This window comes from Pungitius pungitius, chromosome 9 (genome assembly GCF_949316345.1).
Source record: "Pungitius pungitius chromosome 9, fPunPun2.1, whole genome shotgun sequence".
Classification (NCBI taxonomy): domain Eukaryota; kingdom Metazoa; phylum Chordata; class Actinopteri; order Perciformes; family Gasterosteidae; genus Pungitius; species Pungitius pungitius.
The window spans coordinates 12,203,161-12,226,529 of NC_084908.1; the positions used below are offsets into that span (position 1 = coordinate 12,203,161).

The window sequence follows — 23,369 nt, forward strand, 5'->3', positions numbered from 1 at the left end:
GTTTTCTCGTAGCCTTCGTCAACGCATGTTGGTTTCCTGTGCTTTTTCTCTTGTCGGCCCGTTGGACTTCCCTCCAAAGTCATCACCAGTACGATGGTAATACAACTGTTAGCCTTCAACTACATCCTGGTCTGTGTACTGCATGTGTCTACTAAACTAAAAAACTAAAAACTTTGCACAGACACACCAGTATAGTCCATGTAAATGCTAAGCTAACAAAATAAACAATGTTTTGAACTTCTGTTATCTCACTATGACTTTAACGATGGCAAACTAGCAATTACGGATCACGATTACATGTCTTGCCCGCCTTGTTTCTGTGACTTGGAGATGAATAAAATGGCATGTTATATCTTGCAATATTTAACCTTATTTACACTAGAACATCTTTCTGGGGTCCTAACCTTACAAAAATAACTGCATTACAGATTTACAAACTTAAGAACTTTGTGAAAAGGTGCAGTCTTAATTGATTTTGGTTGTGTGTCCATCTTTATCCCAGATGTTGCAGAGTCTTGCATGACGCTCAATCCCTATTGACTGAAAGCCTACACTTCCTTTAAATATTGATGCCTCCGTTTGTGTTTTTCACTTGGAATAGCAGATGATACATTGCAGCCATTCCCAACATTCAAGTGAATCATTAATTGAAATGCAATGACCCATTACTACCAGCAGATGAGTACTGAAGAAGTATGAAATGCATTGATGTAACACATTGGTTTTAAACTTTTCATTTTTACCAAGAAATCAAAACTGTGCAACAATTTCCTTTTCTTTTGAGTCATACACGCCATTGAATTAAAACTGCTTAGCCCTGAAAATCACCTCATGGTCTCCTTGACAACCATGACTCATTTCAGAGGCTGACAGCGTGTGATTTACAGTAATCGTTTCTTTGGAGCCGGGCTGAGGACTGGGTATTACTGCTAATACAATGCCTGGCTGCTCGGTAAATATGATAATTTGCTCCAGACAGCTCGGGAGGTAAACCAGCACTGCTCGTAGGAAGAGGTTAGCGCATGACACAGCAGCTCGGGTGGAAGACAGCAAGGTCCAGACAAGTACAGATGCATTGACAGACGTACATACACACAACACCGGAACGGAAAGGAGGCCTTTATGTAATAGAAAAGAAGATCTGTATTCTATATTCACCCCTTTTTTAGTGCTAAATGTCAAGGACCAGTGGCCACACACACACAGACGCTAAAACATGTGATTTATTTACACTGAAATTTGAACGTCTAAATGCAAAGGGCCAGGATGCCGAGAGGATGGGCACCTAGAGAATAATATCCAGAATATAAAATTTTATTGAGCCCAGCAAGGGACACAGAGAGGTAATTTAAAGCAGTGTAAACACACCGTAAAGCAAGGGGGACAGAACTGTTTTGGAACAAGGATATACAGTGTACACATGTGTGTGTGTGTGTGCGCGTGGGGGAACTTGCAGCTTCAAATTAGCCATTCATATCGCGATGAATGGCAGGCCATTATAAAAAGCAGGGTGAGGAGAACACGTGCCTGACTCCGGAGGGGTGTAGGCAGAGGGCAGAACCACTCACACTTAGTGCTGGCCCTCGGTCTCCTGCTGCTTGCGTCGCTCCAGTCTAGTGGAGCAAAGGCCAGCGAGACGGATTTCTTTTGATAAAGCCCCAAGCAATCACCGGCGCGGGGGGGTTTTGCTACCGCCCTTACCGTCGGAGAGCTGTGTCCCCCAGGTAGGTCGCACAGCAATTTGTTCATCTTACAACATCTTTTGCCTTTCGCTCAAGCTGGTACTGCCGCCACCAGGGCCAGAATGTCTTTGTTACAGTTCTTCTCCATTACTTCTTCCCCAGAAAAACCCTTAAAAAATAAAACCAAAAGCAACGAGGCCTGTTTCAACTAAAATATTGATTTCTCATTCTCATTCTCATTCTCTGTCTCTCTATCTCTGTCTTTCAACTTCCCTTTCTTGCAGTGCTGGCATAGCAGTCAGGCTTGGCACCAAAACATAATTATGAAAATGGACCTCTGGGTTTTTTCTGTTAATCCATCCCGTTTATTCCACATTCCCTCTGCAACAAAAGCTATTCAAAAACAGTTCCAAGGGAATTGAAATGTCTAAGCCACTCTTCAGAAAAGAATGGTGTACTTATTGATGCCACTGTATAACTCAGGTGTGTAACAGATGCGTCATTGCCTTTAGCTCAAATAATCAGAAAAAAAACATGAAATAATGCTTCCTTGCATAAGGTGCTTAATGTGTTTAATATCAATGCAAAATGCCAACATGTTTAACAGATACTTGGATTCAGAGATATGTTCTCCAACAAAGGTCATGCAAGGTGTGATGCTTTGGTATTTGCTAATTAGCATGTTCAAGATGTAATCTATTCTTACTCAGTCCCATTTGGCCTTTCATATTGGAAAATTAGCTCCCTCTATGACAGAGGACTAGGTTCTCAGTTGATCCAAAGGATATATAACCCCATAGTCCAATCTCAGACAAGATGTGAACACGGCAAGACCTTGACATTTCTCCCCATCACATCACCTGCTCTCTCAAATCTATCTAAAGCACAAGAGAAGCCTGATTGGTCTTGTTGGATGATAGATGCACAGGATGCAAAAGGTCAGCATTTGTCCGTCCTCAATGCATCAGCCTTTGAATTGAGGGATGGGTGCACAGCAAGAGGGGGCGTTGATGATTCATAAGGTTGAATAATTACTCATCCCATTTCCTACATGCTAAGTATGGTGGACAAATATAAAAAGCACAGCTCGGGGTCAGAAAAACTTGCATTTCAACCTTACATCTTACAAAACATAGTGATATCATCCCTATTTGTCGTGGTTAAAATTGTAAAGCCGTCTCTATAATCTATTGCATGTTAGTCCATGCTGGGAGAGTTATCTCTCCTCAGTTACCCTCCCGGAGCGTCGGGTGAGTTTTTCCTCATTCGATGTTCGGAAATGTCAGTCAATGCTAAAATCAGAATTGTATACATAACATAAAAGAGACGACGTGATTGGTCTTATTAAAATCATGTCCAGCCCTTTTTCAGTGTGAAGACTAAACCTAGTTTTACCTTCAGAGGCCCCAGTAGGACTTGTTGAACTGACGTGCCTGGTGCAGTTATGTGAGCAAGTCCGAATGTGCCAATGAAAATGTCACATTGATTCCAGTGCTTTTAAATGAATGCTTGTTTGATTTCCCTCCAGGTGAGAAAAGGGAAGTGTGAATACGTGAAAGGCCATCATGTCACTAGCTGTGAGCAGAATAAACAGCACAATTATGCAGTCTATCCTGACGCCCATCAGTCCTCCCACATTTTGAAATAATATTCCAGTGGTGTTAATAAATAACACATCATTTATAACACAGTGTGCGCCTAATCTCTTGCTGATATTCAAACTGTTTTACATGAATAATGTCCGTGGTGATAAACAGTACACCGCAGTAGACTGTGGTTTTTGTACAGCTACTTCTCTGCACAGTGTTATGTTGCGAGATAATAAAAGTGAGGAAACAGAGAACACAAAAAAGCTTTTTTTTACTTCAGATATTTTCCTCTCTTGTATTTTCGTACAGCCCAATTTTGGTGACATAACAATGACAAACAATAACTGTAAACATTTCATCTTCCACTTCACTGCCTTTATGAAGACCAACTTCTGGAAGTGTTCGGTTTTACCAAAGGTGTTAACGTGTTCATTTAAATAGTAAATTGCAAAACTTTGGTAGAGGACATCACAGAAGGGCCCAGTGAAAAATCAGGAGAAGACTTTGATGGCTTAAGCTAATTACTTATTAAGGGGAAGACATCACTTTTGTCCTGGGGATACAAAATAATGTCAAACCTGGAACCAAATGTGCTACAGGTGCCCTTCTTACGTCGCACTGAAACATTCTCAGTGCAATTTATTTAAGATTGGTGCCATTAAGCTTTGAGAATTGAACACTGTTATATCTATCACTCCTTAAGGAGCAATGTCTGGATATTTGCACTTGAATCATGCACACACTTTTCCCTTTCCCCTTGGGAAATTTCGTAGATAACTCAATAAAACATGTATCTGTCATCAACCTCTTTTGGGAATCGGCTGACCTAATGTAGGACCAGCTGGGTCCAGACTGTAGTATATAAGGTTATTTCCATTGTAACAGATGGGAGGTTCTCGCTGTCACCATCAGGGAATATTCACAGATGCCATCCCAGGGGTGTTGTTACTGTGCTTTGTAATTGGATATTTGTCTTTAAAAAAGGCTGTCGCTTTTGGCTCTACAAAGACCTGCAATTAACCGATAAATTGTTCATTAGAAGGTGAAAATCACTTTTGTTTCTTTGTACGATGTGTCTGACAGAGGGACGGACAGACAGGTATATGTGGATGGGTAGATACTTCAATAATTAAAGTCTCTGACTAGCTAGAAAAGAAAAGTGTTTACTCTTGATGCTGTGCATATTCCATTCTAAACAATTCTCGAATTTTGTATTTGTGGTAAACAAGGTCACATTGAGAGCCATGTGAATGTGCTTTGATTGCTGTTATTCTCAGTGGGACGTGGCTGGTTTCCATTTCAACACAGTTTATTTACCAATCATCAACACGCACATTTTTCTCACTTATATTTTGTGGTTCGAGAGGTAACTAAAGACACGCTTCTGACAAACAATCCACAATCCAAGAAAATGAACAAAATGGTTTATGTTGTCATTGGTTTGACATGTTTTCAAATGTTTTAGATCTGAGACTAAATTCCTAGACTGCATATCAGGAAATGACTTATTATCCAGCACCTTAGCAAACCAGGCTGAGGTTTATTCACAACATAATGTGGTACATTCACAACTCGTTGCTTACCACTATTTTATGAGAAAATCCATATACTGTTTGTGAGACTCTATCTCCACTCCAAAAACACTCCAAATTCAAGATCGCACATGTGTGTGTTTCACAGCACTTGTCATAGCATCTGGCAAATGAATGTGACGATTCATTAACTTTTCAAAGTCTTGGAGTGGAGCAAACTGCTGAGTGACTATTATAAAGGAAGCATGAAGCCACAAACAAGATAGTGACTTTTTGCGCAGCAGCACACGGGAGTAAAATGCAAAATGAAACAATGGCTAACAGTGCTTGACCCTAACACGACAACCTCATCCCGAGCACAAATTACTGCTACATTGTTAACCCCATTTAAATGCAGTCACATAAAAATGTATAAAGCAGCATGTGGCCTGGCGGTGTAACACTCTGAAGTGCAGAGCAACCGGGCACATAATTATGGTCATTTTACTGGTTCAGCGAATGGTTCGGGAAAACATATGTCATTGTTTGCTGAGCTGTGGGGGAGCCTCGGTGTACAGTGTGGTTTGGATGCAGGATTAGAACCATACATTTAACAGTTAGAAACAAAAATGCACAGCAACAAGTAAGATGCTTTAACGCAGATATGTCACTTGTGATGAATTACTCGTCAGAGCTGGGAGCAAATCTTCAGCCGAAAACCTTTAGCACCCAGGACCCAGTTAGGAGAGGTATTTGTCTGGAAATGGGTGAGCAAAGAAGTTCTGGATTATTTGCCATGGTAACAGTTGTCACATATTCCCAACCAACAAAACTTTAGACTCTTTGTGGCTGCCCATCCTGCCAGAATGAAATCACTGGAGCAAGAACTGAATTATAAAGTGAATAAAGTGCATGGACATGAATTCATATGCTGTCAGCAAAGCTATGAAGTTGTGCATTTGGGTACCACTTAATTTGACAGCACTGTAATTACACAGAATGAAGTGAACAGTGTGAACAGTCTGTGACCGTACAGTAGACAACTACATGTCGTTCACAGCAGGAATACTTATTTTTTAACAAGTAATCACATGTTTTTTAAGACCAATAATAAACCTAAAACTTAGGTACATATTGCATTTGAATTCTTATGTATCCAATTAATACTCCCAGAAAGTACCGCAGTTTGAGTACATAAATAGTAATAGATACAGTGATGACTTGTGATGGGATTAAAAGTTTTCTCTAGTATTAATGTAATACATGAGGGGCTCGCAGCAACAACGTCACTGACCTGAGGTTCCCATGAGTCAAAAGTGAAAACTGAGAGTATCGTTATGGTTATATGAGATCAGCAGAAGGCATGAGCAAAAGGAGGGTGCGATGTGCCAAATGATCCTCCATTGTAGGCAGTCCCATCCTTCTTTCCTGCCCCCACCCAGCCAAAAGTGAAGCTCGCTCGCCTCTGGAGAGAGAACGAATGGCTCCTTCTGCTCCATTAATCTAATGACAATGCCCCGTGACTAAAACCAGCTTAGCAGGTATTGCTCATCCCCATTGGCTCCTCTCTCACTTAGCATGCCATCTATGCATGAATGCAACAGGGGCAATGAAAGCAAAGGGGAGGAAAGGAAATTAAGAGTGACGGAATGGCTGCAAACAATGGTCTGATTATACTGCTCTGGTGTCAAAGTTTGCCGGATGTGATGACGATGACACACAGCAGTGATGGTGAAGGGTTTGATTGAATTCATCTAAAAAAAAGTGTAAATATAAGACCTCAGGCTCTCTCGGGAGTGGGGGTGGGAGACGTCCCCTGGAACTAATTAATGTATCTTAAGGGTTTAAGATGATTTTACTTTAAATGCATAGAGCGTGTACAACCATTAGTGAAATAAATAGATACAAAAAAGCTGTATATGTATACGAGTTCTGAGTATAAAGTTCAAACAAGCTGAGCATTTGACAGGTGTACAATATATGAGCTATATGCCTGGATTGTAGTGGGCACTCAGCTGCCAGTGGATGTTTTGGATTTCACCAGATGGGCCGCAGCCCTTCAGAAAATAAGGCTGCAAGTAAAATTTTGGAGGATGCCACCATGTTGCACTTAGTGTCTCCTTTGTTTGTTATTGAGGCGATGCACTCAAGACCGGTTCCTCCTCCTCATACCCCCTCCTCTTTCATTCAGCATAAGAAACGTGAGCATGACAACACGCACCGTATGTGACAACGGATACAAAGCCAATGATGATGAGGATGAATGTATGAACAAACTACAGCAACTAAAACAGAACCACAAATCTTGAATCGCTCTGGTTTATGACTTTCCTTTTAACTTGATTAACTCCTGTACTCCGCGGACTACACTAAAACAAAGTAGGAAATACCAAGAAAGCCAATGAAAAATTAATTATTTTAGTAATGTGATGTAATTAATGTGGTCCGTGTGAATTTCCTATCCGGACTGGACAGGACACAGTGAGTGAAACATTCCCTCCACATCTCCAGTAATACAAGTTGTCCAGAAGCCCCGCAGGCTATGTGCACACAACATAATCCATGATCGCTCTGCTTGGACTGGTTGACAACTCTCCACTGGGAGAAATCTTCACTGTCTCATATAAGATTGGCAAAAATGATCTCCCTCACATAGCAACGAAAGCCGCTGTTACTGCCGCTGTTACTGCCGCTGTTCCTGCTGCTCTCTTTCTGAGAGGACAAAGGCACATTAACTGCAATCTACTCTTGCAGTGGTGGGACAACAGTGAATAGGTTTGCGTAGGAGAACAACAGAAGTCTAGCTGTTCATGACATGCTTGCACCACAAGGTATGGCACCCCCTCCACTTTCATCCAGACATGAGATGGCTATGATTAGCTTTTAGTTCATTCCTGTGGAGTAGGTAGTAGAAACCGGCCCTTGCAGCTGATCCCTCTGGGAATGTCACTGCTCTGAGGTGTATGTGTTGCTTGCTGATTGTCTGCAGGAGCACAGGCTCTGTGCACGTTGGTCCGGCATCTCATAGGAGAGATGTCTGCTTCAGCCTGACCTCCGGGGAAATAGCGACAACAAGTTGGCTGTCAAATTGCAGAGCTGCTTGCCCGGGAATTGTATGAGGTCAGTGTGGAAGAAAGAGGCCTCCCACATAACAAGAGCAGACAGGGCTTCTTCACTAAATGTGTGACATTCTGAGTCACGCTAACGGCCAAGTATTCATACTCCAATCATGTAACAGATCTGTTTGGGTGTCACTTTGCAACGTCAAACCATGGCAATTACTGAAGTGATCCTCAATAACACTTGAGCGTGGTTCTCTCAAGCTTTAGGTCAAGGCAAAAACGTCATTTCGACCCTAATTCAATGTTACACAAGGCTTTCATTCAAATGAAAGCAAAAACTTTAAAAAGAAAGAAATTACCTAAAAAAACAATTTTGACCAACACTTCTTGTTCTTTATGATCAATATTAATATAATACGTGTTTCAAAGATGGCCTCCTAAGCTTGTCACATTTTGAAATAAAATGATTTGGAACACTGTTCTCCATGTTTAGGATGCGATTGCCTTGTCTGGTCCTTCTACATTAAAGTAAGAAACTGCCCCAAAATATGAACAATAAACTAACTAACAAACTTGTTAGATGCAAATCAAAATTATGTTATAAACAGTTGCTGAAGGCATTTGTATTCATGTACATTGAGTTGTTAGTGTACTTTTATGTATTTAACTTTTTCCTTTACCTAAAAGCTCCCCAGCAGTTATACGGTCCAAACATGAAGTTGATATAATGGAATGAAAAGCAAAGTTGAAGTATTTTAGGAGGTTTTAGCCATAAAAGGTTTTATATTTTATTATTTTGTTCATGACAAATAATCTTTTAAAGGTGAAACAGCTCTGGTTCACTATGGTCATCGTCTTGCTTATTTCAGCATCATTTTGGGGCAAACATGTCCCTAGATGGTTCTGTCTTGATTGAGTGTTCTTTTGATTTATTACCTACGGGATGTTTGTTGCCATGGTGACAGAGAAAGCAGGGGCCAGCACAGCATTTCATTACTGACCAAACAAAGAGCAAAATGACACATAATCTGCCATTCTAGAGGGCAGACAGGAAAGGATTAAAATGTTTTGCTATGCTACATAATTTGCCTTTAGAGTATTTATGGGATGAAAAACACGTTATATTCAAAGGTTCTTTGCACTGTTCGTGCCAGCTGACGACGATAGAGGTTAATTTATAGACGCATGCATATGATTTTTGTAGGTTACATTAGTCTTGATTCTAGTTAATTAAGAAGTATTTCTTAATATTCTGTATTTCACATTACATAAATGCACCCGATATCTCAGACACTAGAGATTATATAACTATTGGTCTAAAGATTAATGTTAATCTGTTACGGTTACTGTAAAAAATGTGAAATATTCTGTTTATTCCAACATGCAACACCAGCCACTGTAAAATTCAACACTGTACAACTCTCACTCACGGACACACACACCTACACACACAATCATGTGTATACATGCTAGACTGGTGAAAACAAGCATCGAAGCAAAATAATCCATTCATACAAAAGTGGATTATTTCACTGATGAGCACCGATGTGTGTGTGTGTGTGTGTGTGTGTGTGTGTGTGTGTGTGTGTGCGCGCGTGGGATGAATTAAGATTGTTTTATGGCAGATTACACCAACAGTGCACATCACATTTGTGTGAAATGGCTGCATGACACCCAGATGTATCCACTCACATGTCATATTGCTCCTCTTAAATTACTGGACATTTACTAATTAAATAACTGTGCACAACGACCCCCACCCCCTTCTCCCCGTGGCTGCCTGTTATGTAATGAGATCAGACAAATGAATTCATATGGATCAAATGAACCCAAAATAACACACATTACTCCCACAAAAAAACAATATATCACATTATAGTGTGCACTCTCATTAATGCACATTAGATCATGAAGAACAGCATCAATCCTGGTGAAGAGCAAGTGGCGTGTGTCTATCTCTGGGTGGTCTGGTCTCATGATCTGAGCAGCGAGCAGGGGGGGAAAAGAATGACCAGGTGACCATTTGCATGCTCGGATCGGAATCGGATCAAAGATAGTGTGATGAGCAGTTCCTGCCTCATGAATATGCACGAGGCATTGTTCTGTCTGCTTTCGGAGTCTGTCTAGACCCGAGTTTCACTGCTGTTTTTACTCTTAGTTCCACCTCATTCAGGTTATCTCTTCACCTGTGACCTTTGCTAAACAAACCACAGCTCATCCGTCTTAAAGTCTTGGGAGAAACTGGGAAATGGAAAAGAAAAAGTAAATATACGAAGGACAAAAAGTGCTGAGGGAAAGATAAGACCGCATTTTGTCAGAGAAGAAATTAAATTAGGTTTATGTCCTTTTTGTGAATTGCTGGATTTACTATTCTGCTTTGTTTATTTCATTTGATAAAAAAACGGCAGCAGTAGCAGATTTTGGGAGTTTGGGAAGGAATTTGGTAGGCAAAAATAGAATATGATTGAACTTGGTCCTCAATTTAAGATTGAAAACCCCAAAACAAGGTTTGGGGCTAGTTGCAGGTGGCATTTTGAGAGGAATGTGGCAGATGAAAGGATGTCTGTTTAGTGTAGTTTAGTGTAGTTACAATGTCAATATTTATTTTTTATGGTATGATTTTCAATATTTGCTGCACAAGTTACTTCATAGCTTTTAGAAGACTAGCTATTGCAGGATCCTCTTTTACTTCGGATATTTCCTCAATTATAACAGCTATAACTTTTTTACCATAATGACACCCCGCCCCTGCCTGCCCCTGTTTTTTTTAAATTTTTTATAAAAGTCGTAATTCCATCATAATCATCTAAAAAGGACGTTCCAATTATATAGAGTGCTCCTCAATTGAGCTTCACTCCAGGTGCCAAAATTCCCTCCCTTATGCAAACCTGTCACTCCAAATTTGACAACAAACAAATCCTTTTCTGCCCATCGAATCCATTGAATCATGATCATTGAACAAATGCCAACGCGTGTTAGGGAATATTCTCAAATTGCTACGGCGATTAGGAAAGGGATTAGGACAGCATTTCTTATTACTAAAGTAAACTCTGGAACAAAATGTGAGGTTTTCCAACATAAACATTCCCACCTGGGAAAATTGGCTACAGATTATTTATTTATTTATGCTGTAAAGTTGATGATTTTAACATAGGGTCAAATGTGGATTAATTTGCCAGCTGCAAGGGGCCGTTTTGATAGAAACATATTTCTCCCATTAAATTCCTAAATAAATGAATCTAGATAGTCAATTCATTGCTTATTTGACAATAAGTTCTATGCATTTTTTTTTCTCTCACCTAATTAATCAGCAACGGGTGATAACTACCATTGCTGGATTGCCTTATTCAGCATTTCTACTCTGGTAAAAAGTCCTGGCTCTAATTAGGAGAGATGATCTATTTTCCATAATGCTAATTGATGGCTTTTCCTCTGCACCACCAAAAATGTTCCCTCTTTCTCTCACTCTTTCCAATTGAAGCCTTCATTCTGTTTCACTCTTCTTTCCCACACGGACATACTTCAGAGGTATGTCGATGAAAAAAAAGTAAATGAAACACAATCTTTTCGAGCCCCCACGAAAGCACTTCTGATTATTAAATTTAAGCCTGTGTCAAAAAGCATAACATGAAAGAGATGAATATGTACGCCTGTTCTGATCAGTCATCATTTTTAGCCCGTTGTTCTTACAGCAAGAATCGTAGTATTTCTTTAAATGTCATGTTTCCTCAGATGACACTTAGAACACACTAACACTAAGAAAATTAAAAATATAATAAATGAGTACTATAGAGGAAACATCTGATACCATTTGTATAATATTTTGCAAAGTTGCTCTCTAAGACAGATGCATAAATTTACCATATTGTAACAGAGCTAACCCATATACACTATGACCTCACTGCCTCCCATGCTTGTCAGAGCACAAAGACAGACCCTCTCTATGTGGCTTTGCAAGTCCGTACTAATGCTGTGTAAACATCGCTGCTGCTGTTTGCCACTGATTTAGCACATGTTAATATTACATGAGACAGAGGGGGCCTTTGATGATGCAAGTGAACACTCAAACTAGGGCTTTCTACCTCAGGGAAGAGGAGACGGGGCTGTGGAGCAGCTCCTTCGAGATTTGTTTCACTTCCGCGTATGCAATGAAGCTCGGTAGGATTTGAGCTGTGCATTTTTCCGCAGTCATATCGCCAAGGCAAATTGTTCTAGTTTTAAATAATGGCACTGAGGCAAAACATAACAGTTCAATCTACAAGGTCAAGGAAAGCTTAAGAATGTATTGAAATAATGAAAAATTGATACATTTTGTTGCTTTTTCAGAAAAAACGAATAATGAAACCAAAGAGCTCGTTCTTGAAAACAGCAGTTTTGCCCACACTGATCCACCCGGACATGACATCGAAACAATGCCAAGCCAGAGCAAGATAGGTCTTTTGACAGGAAAATATTTACCAAAGCTGGGAAAGTATTTTGAGCAGCGAGATTAGTCAAACTAACTATATATATCTGTATATACAGACACTACATTTAAGGTATATAAACAGTGAAAACCTTAAATTCCCCCTGAGGGCTCCCAAAACTCCCAAATTAAAAGCTTTTGTTTGACCTTGTGCAGTATTATAAGCTACAAATCAAAGTCTCAGCTGTCGCTTACTGGAAGCAGTAATCTCCTCCTCTGTTTCACCTGTGTGCTGGAACCAAATTTCCTGGTCTATAAGGCACCTATGGCCAGTTTGTGCCTTCTGGGAGATGTCCTTCGTTATTGCTGCACCAAGCTCTGATAATCCTGCACCTCCAACAGCCATCTCTGGACAGCTCAGTAATGATGAGGCCAGAACACTGACTCCTTCATGTCAGACTCTCCAGTCTCTGAGGTCTCTCTTTCTTCTGCACCTACACCTAAACCACATATTATAGGACTGTGAGCTGGTATCATGTTAATCCAAGATTTGAAAACATCATTTTTTATGGACGTATTTTATGGCAAAATGGGCAAATTGTTTTGTTGATGTGCGTTCAGACGTACTCACAGCCCAATGTCATCACTACAGTTATACAAGGACGGGTAGGCACGAGAACGGGAAGATCAGTTTCAAAAGAGAAAGCAGACTCCTGATAAGCTATTAACCTGCTGTTAGTGAAGGGAAATGGCCGCGGGACGCGGCTTAATCTACCCCATCATAAATAGGTTGTTGAATTGATGAGCCACAGGAAAAGAGTTACACACCTGGTTTGGTGAATTGGCAACGCCGATGGTGAACGGGTTGAGGGAGGAACTGGGGGAGAAGTCAATAACCCCGGTCAATCTAAGCTTCCAGGGACGCCGCTACTCTCATCAAACACAATTAATGGTATGGATTTAGGTGAGCATATTGTGGAGGGCTGCTCCAATTTGAAAAGGAAATCATTTTCAAAATCACTCCTAAAACATTTTTTTTTAATAAATATAATATGACCCACAATATTTGAATTTGTCAGCCGGTGTTTTAATTCATCTATCTTTGGGCAGGGCCTGCTCAGTATTTTATGTATGTCTGTTCACCTGTGCACTGTATTTTATTTAAAAAAAGTACTCTATATCCTATTATTTGATACCACTAGATTTAAATTGTGAATTTGTTAATTATGTCATTTTTCTTGTCTTATTGTCCAATGTTATGCACCAACCGCCAGGTCAATTCCTTGTATGTCTGATATACTTTGGCAATACATGTTCCTGATTCCTGATTCCTTGAGTAATATATAGTTTTTTAAGTATCCATCAATGGGCACAAAGACTCCATTTTTTCTTGAAATAAGCTGCCAGAAGCTTCTATGTGCTCTCCTCGCCATCCATTACAGTAGCGCTATGGATGATCAATTTTAATAGACAAAAGATGGCTAGCCAAGGTCCCTCCATCAATGAAAGAGATAAGAAAAAATGGAAAATAATGGCCTGTTCTATGCGTACAAGGCATTCCAGGTTTACTGCTGATCCATTTAATATGAAAAGACTAAATTTTTCTCATTCTGGCTCGTAAAACATAAATTATACCCAGGTGATGGCCATAGAAAACCGATATCAAGACTGATTTTCTTCTTACTCTTCCTGATCCCTACGGGTTGAGCACATTATTGCAACCTGCAGTTTCAATTGATACAATACAAAATGTTGAATGCGTAGCTACCGTCATCTGTTATATGTGCTTCACTAACTGGCGTGACTCAGTGACACTAACTTACTTATCGTAATATCCGTGTGTATGACCCTGTTACCCGATCTCTTAACACCAGAACTGAAGATAACTTTTAGGCAACATTCAGAGTCTACCCACAGACACGTTATATAATCAGTAATGAGCTGAATGAATTTGTGTCTACACTGTGTGCTGGCGAGAAGGCTAGAGTGCTTTAATGCAGTCTGCGTCCTTCACTGAGAATAAAATCAAGACAGACATTAATGGAAGTTTCCTAACATACAATGATATAAGGTTTTGGCATGAAGGGGAACTCCAGTGGCAGCATGCTTCACATTGACTTCCATTTGAGGGCATTTCCTGCTCCCCCGCTACGCTGGAAATGGGATGCTAACTATACGAAGAAGAGCACATTCCCAGGGCTTATCATCAATATTACTTTGGATTAATGCAGATTAGATGAGATCAATTATGAAGGTTACATACTGAAATGTGGAGTTGCTCAAAGATACAGCATAAGCTCTTCATAGAATCAATAACTTACTGAGCTTTATTTTGATTTGATTGGTGAACAAAAGGAAAACCAATAGGTCAATTTCAAAATTGTGTACAGAAGAACATTCTCTCTTTCTCTCTCTCACACACACACACACACACACACACACATTTAATTATTATCCCAACGATATATATCAGGTCAGAGTAAAACTGTGTTTCTGAGCTGTGAGGTATCGACTGCAGGTCTTTCCCCAATAGATGAATGCACAAAAGGTCAAACATAATAGTGCAAATTTTATATAATGTTGTTCCACAACATTAAATCTACTACAAGGTCATCATCTAATCATTTTTTACTGATTTTTGGGAATTTAATTTGTCCTCAGAATGCACACTGAACATTAATCATGTAATGACTAATGGGATAAGGGTCTCTTCATTTGAGTCGAAACGGGACTGGTCTAACCATCCTGCATGTTGGAACACTGTATTGTTCACATTCTGGAAAAATTAAGATGATACATAAATCAGAGGGAAAAAGGCATTATGGGACATCAAACGGGATATGACTAAGCCCCCATGGGCACATGACATAATTAAGGATTCATGCTGGGCTATATATCATATTACCATAGGAAGTCGATGTTAACAGAAGCATGGTGCAGTGTCAAGTCTTATTCCTCTTTTGCTTTCTCTTTTGTCATACTTAATCTTGCGTAATCCACTTAGTGTCACATCTGAATAACATGACAGCAATTCCTCCGCTACTTGTCAAAAGGCACCTCTACAGCAGCTAACCCAGCCCTTAGCCAGAATGCTGACGTTTTGGTCTCGGAGCTAAGATTATCGCCACGGCAATTTGTTTGGGCAAGGTTGGGAAAAAATGGGTCACACAAACGTTGCCACCAATGCATGTGTTCTCTGAGAAAAACGAAAAATAAAAAAAAACCTCTTGGGTTGAATCCCCTTAAAAGGCGAGGGACGATTGGGGGCAGTTTTTCGTGAGACAGAAAGGATGTAACACAAAAATTATAAATGTCAGCGTGAGGTTAAAAGATTGGTTGATTGCATCCTAGGGCACAGCTGTAATTCTTCTGGAAAGGGCTGATGACCAATTCCTACTGAGACACATAGCCTGAATCACTGGGGGAATAAACAAAGATGCCGACAGAAACAAATTGCCAAATGTCAGTGTATATGTATACAATCACTTTTTCAAGAATGCAGTTTAACAGTGTTTTTAATTTTGTTTTGTGTCTATTTAATTTCAATGGTGGACAACTGGTCCTTGAATGCAATGTGGTGATCTACCCAATAAAGCAACTTACACAATAATACAACTTTTAATCCAGCAACTACAGGAGGACCAATTGTACTATTATTTATAATTACACTGAATATTCATGACCTTTAAAGCATAAAAGCAGGAAGGGGCCAGGTGCACTTTGACATTAATAATATTAATACAATAAATAATAACACTCAAAAGGCACTCAAAGCACTCATGGTAAAAAAAAAGAAAGAAATGCTTTGTCCCAGATTAGATTTAACTTTATTGCCACTGCACAGAGTACAGGTACTGAGACAATAAAAGGTGTGTGTGTGTGTGTGTGTGTGGGGGGGGGGGGGGGGGGTCTGTGGAGAGTTCAGTAGGGTGACAGCGGCAGGAAAGAAGCTGTTCCTGAACCTGCTGGTCTGGGATCGGAGGACCCTGTGGCGCCTCCCAGAGGGGAGGAGGGCAAACAGTCTATGGTTGGGGGATACATGGTATCACGTTATTGAGAAAACCCATTTGGTCAATGTATTGGCATTGAAGCAACTAATGGCACTGCAGAAAGTTCCACTTGGAAAATAAATGAACGCATCTAAAATATCTTCTTGTAGTCTTCAAAAAACAAAGAACATATCTTGCAACCATTTCTCTGTGCTCCTGTTACACTCCAGCTGACGTTATGCAGGTTGAGCTGGGACAAGTGATAGCATGTTGGCTGCCTAATGTTAGTCTCTCTGTGAAAACCCATGGCAGAGAAAAGACAGACTAAGTTGCTCCCTGGGACTTCCAGATGAATTCATTAAAGCCATTGACTTGGATGTGTGTTAGTGCCAGAGGCGCACTGTAGTCATGCCACCGGCGTTTGCATTTTGACGGTCGTCTGTCGCGGCGTTACAACAACAACACAGCTTGCAGCTGCCAAAAAGTACAGAGAAAGAATTATTTTTCACGATTACGTCTCACATTTTATGCCCTACCGCTGTACAGATGCACACCGATGCAAGTCACGAGTCAGCTGAAGATAATGTTCCTAACATTTTAGATAGGCTTGTTTTCATTTCTGTAGTTTCAGGCTGCGATGCTCCTGATATCACAAATATCAAAATGTTGCTCCCTCAATTGCCTCCACTAGCTGCGGGTCACAGCCGTCTCCACTGCTGACCATGCTGGCGAGGGGGCCAAATCAGAGGGCCACAGCGAGAAACTTCCTGTCTTATTTACAACACCAGCATGCAACTTGCTCTTTTCACCCTGCTCAGCACCTTCCACTCTGCTGTGTTCCTCGTGGTTTGAAAACTTCTGATGTGAAATGATAACTTGGCTCTTGATGAAACAAGTCTCCAAATAATACTAGTTCAATTCATTTGGTTTTATTTTGCAGTTAATTACAGACAGCCTCTTAGAAGTTCAGAAATTAAACATGATTGTCTTTGTATTTCATCCATTTTAATGTAACCATACTATTTTCGCTTTACTGGGCAGATTTCTTGCTGGAGCTTAAGACCTCCCTAGTGATATCTGAATGGCACTTTGTCTCCAGGGATATCACATTTATTGTCAGCATATTACATTCCCTTGACCTTAGCCGTTGACCAAGGACTTTCTTGCCTAGTTTGTTTCAATCCCCAGTAAGTCGTGATATACTTTTTCATATTACTTAGCTTACTGTGACACCCTATACGTCAAAGATCCCTAGAGGATTATCACTCTGTACCACAGCTATTCAAAAGGAAGTCTCTTAATTACAATGGATATACTGATAAGTTCTGTTGTGACATGCACTGATATGTGTAGGAAACTCTGATGGGAGTCCACAAAACATTTTTGATAATTGGAAAAGCCCAAAAAGGGATGAGGAGGTAGAGCGAGAGAAGAAAGAAAACTCAAGACCCATCAAAAAAATCTTTCTCTCATTGTTTGGGGCTGTAGTCGACCAATGAAAGAAATTGGTTCTAACAGCAATTTTCTATCATGATAATAGTAGGCAGGACAGTCCAGCGCGCTCAGGTTTTTCTCCTTCCTTGAATACAGATCAAAGCTAAATAATTGTAGAAAATTGTTGTTTTTTGATAAAAAGACATCAAAGCAAGTAATCCCTTATATACGACTTGAACTCTATCTCAATTTCATTCTCTCTCTCAAATACACACAGATATGTACCTCCAGCTCATGAACATATTAACATTATGTAGCGCTTTTTAGCTTCTCAAAGTGAAAACCAATAATCTGACCAATGACCTTTCGGACAAGAGCAGATTTGACCAACCGACCACATGGGGTCAGCAATAGTGATAATGCAACAATGGTGTCAACCATCAACTCCTCTAGTATGATGACAAAGGCCCAAAGTGGTCCAAACGCACTGAAACAATTACAAAATATTTAAACACGCTTAATTGCAGCTTTGCTCAAAGGACTTTAAAGCAAACCTCGTAGACATTTTGCATTTTCACTCATGCTGAGACTGGCAGGATTAACCGTTGCAAAATGATGTTGGAGAGAGGCGTTGATTGAAAATCAACATCCCTTTCTGTCTTACACCTAAAAATAACACCAAAAGGGCATACCCATGGTGGATTAGGTGGGAAGTGATGCATCTTTCTGTGCACCTCGCTTGCTACATCTTCCAAAGGCAGATTTCCTGAGGGGCTAATAACTCTGTATGAAAAGAGACAATTAATGTTGGTCTAAAGGTTGTGGTCATCACAAATAGACCTGTTCCAACAGTGATCCATCCCCAACCCGGTTAACTGTCCAGTAAAGTGCTTTATGCAGTGGCCCCCAGAATAATATTTACTGCAGCAGTCAGTCTCATGTCGCTGAGCCCTGAAGGCCAATTCAGTATAGGATACATTCAACTCCATATTGATTATACATAATTACTGAAGGTATGTCTATCCCCTTGACTCCGTTTATGTTTAAAGTAAGGTCAACGCTGTAAATCCAAAGTGGAAAAAAGCTAATGAATGGATATATAGTGAACAACGCAGCTCATTATAGCTGCGTATGGAGAAAGCTGTATGACCAGAAAACAAAACAAAACACAATATCGGCTGTAACTAATTGATGTACTTGTAGCTCAGTGGATTATGCTGTCATTTCAGCATTTGGGACACACATATAAACCTCTGATTACAGATGAAAACGTTGTGGTTTAAACTCATTAAAGGAGAAATTAGGGGAAAGTGTCCTTCATGACGCAATGCTTCAGGATGGAGCCAAGGTCAGAGTAAAACCTTCAATCTAGCATTAGAATAGTGATGGAGCGTAACGTCCTCTGGAGGTCCAAGAATTGCTGACACATGCTAATTATAGCTGTAGTTCCAATGAAAAGGAACAATGGTAACTTATAAAGACTTGACTATTCTAACTATCTTGTTATGGAATCAACATGGGCATGTCACTGTGGTCACCAAGGATTTAATGGAGAGCTCAGCTGTGCAAGATATAAACTTATAAATGTCACTACACACAATAAATAGATAACAGATATAGAAACATGGATATGGGGGAGGGGTAGTACGGGCGGCACAATGTTATATTGACCTTTTTGACCACGATAGCATATCCGCACGCTCACGTATCTGTATGTGCTTGTGTTACGATGCTCGATGGTTTGTAGACTACGGATACTTTCTTTCACAAGTAGCCTAGTTTGTGTATGCAAAAAAATGAACATTTTCCATTGAACAAATATTACATTAATAAAAAAAAGCAAGGATGTTTAAAGTTCATCAACCCTTTCAAACACTGAGGAATAACTAGCTCTTCCTTTCTCCCTGTCTGTAATTCATTTTGGTAATTTCCCTCTACAAATATACAAAGCTGAAATGATCTGAACCTCCTATGGAATTCAGATATTATTATTCCAAAGAAATACTGATCGTGGGAAATCAAATCATATGGGTATCACAGGTGCAGTAAAATATATATATATTATATATATATATATATATATATATATATATATATGCACTGCATTAAAGAAGTGCATGAGAAAGTAGATAGTAATGTAGCAATTGTTTGAATAAATCGATAAACAACAAGACATGAGCAATTCTAATGAAAATATCTCACTCATTTGGGAGCCATGGATCACATCATCAAAGGTTAATTCCACGGAATTTCCTAAAGTCATTAAATGTCTTTAAACCAATTTATATTCCCAGCCTAATAATGGTTCTATGTCATAATGGTGTAATGAGAATGAGGTGGGCTTTCAGCTGAACTGAGGTAAGTGGAGAACAATGGTGGTGAAAATGAAGATATCGTGCAGTGTGGAGGCAAAATGGAGGAACATTGTAGTACAAGTAAGTAGACATGATGAGGGGGCAACTTGTGACTTTGACATTGCTGTTAATGTCCAAACTCCAGGCCGATGGATGAAGACAGCTCCTCGCTGACAGCAGGGAGATGACTGTGGTGACATTGATCGTGATGTTAATTAACCCAATACATTAAAGGATTGTGATAGTGGCGCTTCCGAAAGACTGTGTCTGGGATGGCGCGAATAATGATGATGACAGCAATGACAATTATATTGCCCAGTGTATAGGACAGCCTTCAGTGGATTAGCTATTCGGCTTAACTGGGACCAGTAATGTGTATGCTCAGCCAGACAAATTGTTGCAAAACTTGATCGTACCTCATTATAGGTTGAGTTCAATATTTTCCCAACGGATGATATAGATAGTAACATATGTATTTTTTTATTATACTGGCGGAGTGTTGAGAAAACATAACTTTAATGTCAGTAGGAGGAATGGACTGCATTCTCTGCGTGTGTTTTTAGGTCAAAGATGCAAAATTGAGCTGGAAATAAGACAAGAGGGAATTTCTGTCTGCAACGTAAACTTCAATAGAAGATTTCTCTCAACAACATTGCTGTATTTGCGTGAATCATCATTTGACATGCAAACCTCACATTAAAAACAGACTCCCTAATCAGAGGGGATTCGTTTTATGTTTAAATAATTTAATTTCTTAATGTGAGACAGCTTGGTTCTTGTTTTGACGTTGACTGTCAGTCAGCAAACTGCGTTGCTCAATGAAGGAATTATGCAACTAAAAGAACAAGCCAGTATTTTTTTACACTTGTGTTGATTCCCAGCTTTAAATAAAGGGATAACTTTTACCAATTTGTGAGTTAGTGTTTCTTCAATACCGCATTTGCAAAACCACTAACTCTTGCCATCTTTTTCAATTTATAGTGACCCTTAATGCCTAAACGCACTGAATGCATCATTGAAGCCACTCCTTTGGCAAGCTACATACCCAGCAATACTTAAGGAAACGGTTGCTATTCAAGCAACAAATTACAGAAACCCTACAAGATGGAAGATGGACTAATGTGTTGCTCTACAAAAACCACAGAGTCCACTCGCTCGAGTACAACGGTGTTTGAGTGTCTGAGTACAGAAATTGGCCTTTTAAAGAGCATAGTAAGTATTGTTGAATTCATAATCTCATACTCCTTTAAACCCTCTTTAAACAAGGGACTTCATATTAATAAAAAAAAACCACTAAGGTTACTTGGTCCTCATTTGGACACTTTGGTGCTTGTTCAGCTATTTGACACAATTGTTTATCTTTTAAAGCGCGAGTATCAGGAATCAGGGCGCAAGATCAACTCTGTACCGCTAACCGTTGCCAATTCTTTTCATATCAAAACAAAATTGATCCACGGTACAGTAAAGTTACACAATAGCTCCCATCTTAAATTTTATGAGAATAATAGAAAGTATCAACCTAACATGTCCTTGGGCCTAATAGGCCTAATGGGCCGAATGGGCCTATGTTTGTAGTTTGTTTTAGTGCAGCATCAAGCAAATCCTCCCTCATCAGTAAACAGCTTGGGCAGACCAAAAGGGCACACAAATCACTCACTCTCCAGCTGATAGACAAAGGAAGCAGCAGGCCTGTTTTAAGTGTCAGTATGTAAAGGGAGGCACGTGGAGCTTTCTAAAGGGCCACCAGAACAAAAAAAGGAAATGCCCACTGAAGGACACAAGAATCTATCACAGGACCAACAACAAATGGTTACATTTTTCTAAAAATTCAAGACTGTAGAATGGATCATTTGCAGCTGCAACATTACTGTTGCTGAGGTCTGCAATCAGAGCGGCACAAAGAGAATTCCATTTGTAAAATTCGCTCCAAGTAAATGATGGTGGAAGCTTCGAGTTGTGGTTTGCAGTGTGACTTCAACCACAAACGCACCAGCAATTAAAAAGACAAGCATGGTTAGGAGCAAGATGTTTTGCAATGTGACCTTATTGCAAGTCATTTAATAAGCTGTCCCTCACTGTCGGAGGAGAACAGCCGTGGCATTTAACAAGTGAGAGCACAAATGTCCATACAAGTTGAGCGTGTGATCATTCTTGTGTGTTTGAAATGGTGAGGCTGTTTTGATAGTGCACTATAAATGGGCACAGTTTTAACAGCAGTTTCTGTTACATCTTTGCTCAGTTAAGACAAATCCTCTTGTGGTTGAAATAAGAAGGCACCATTATGGTAATCTGGCATGCATATGCATATACATATATATATATAGTTGTGTGTGGGTATATGCATGTGCCCCTTTGTATAATTCATGACTGACCTCCACCAGCTTGTTGGCATGTTCACGGAACACCTGGGCGTACTCCTTGACCTCCTTCTCATTTCCACTTTTAGCCGCTTCAATAAGCACCAACAGAGGGACGTTGGTCTCCAGGAAGGAGTCTGAGATGTGGTCCATCACTGCCTTTCTCAACTACAATACACAAGGAGAGACATGGGGAAGAGACCACACAATACATGTTATTCCAAGTAACTGTATTACATTTGGCAATGATTACATATCATTTAGCTTTGAGATGAATGCGATGCAGTGACATAATGGGGTGAAAGCACACAGACCAGGAGAGTGAACAAAAGCCACACAACTCTCAAAGGACGGGAGTGTAAATTGCTTGTAAGGTGTCCTGTTCCTTTTTACTAGATTTTGCGACTTCTATCTTTTTTTTATGGAATGGTTTTGAACCAAACTTCCAGGGGACTATTTGTTTTAAAAGACAGTAAATGGGCCTGAATGGCCCTCACTGGGATATCTGATGAGATGTCAGAGGGAACAGTATAGAAAGCAGACAACAAGTCCTTTATCTTACACAAACAAAAGGTGCAATCCCTCTCGTGTGCCATCCCCACCCATTTACTATGCTATAACATACAGTCTGTGATCTTACAGTATCAATTATTGTGTTGTAATTATCTCTACAACAAAATTGCATTGATTCAAATGGTGCTTTTGGGCAAACCGTGTAAATAAATGTTCAATTATCACTTCTCAAACCATTTAAATGATGGGATTGAAACCTGTTTAATGTTAATCAAACAAAGGATTACATACACTTACTATATTTTTAATAGCCCATTGTGTAAATTGATTTGAAATAAAAAGTCTAAACATATCTCAGAATTACATTTTTTTTTCAGAAACACGGATGCTATAGAAGGCTAACAGCTGTGACAGACAAAGAAAGCATATGAAAATCAATCACAATCAAACAACCTGCAGCAATTACAAACTCA

The 23,369-nt window shown here is 39.8% G+C and overlaps 1 protein-coding gene across 1 annotated transcript in view; it reads right to left on the reverse strand.

Moving 5' to 3' along the window:
* The window catches only part of ctnna2 (catenin (cadherin-associated protein), alpha 2), a 219,696-nt gene that overhangs the window by 32,752 nt on the left and 163,575 nt on the right, over positions 1–23,369 (reverse strand). The window contains exon 9 of the mRNA XM_037471182.2: positions 22,399–22,551. Within this exon, the coding sequence (XP_037327079.1) occupies positions 22,399–22,551 (153 nt within the window). The remainder of the gene's footprint in view (positions 1–22,398; positions 22,552–23,369) is intronic.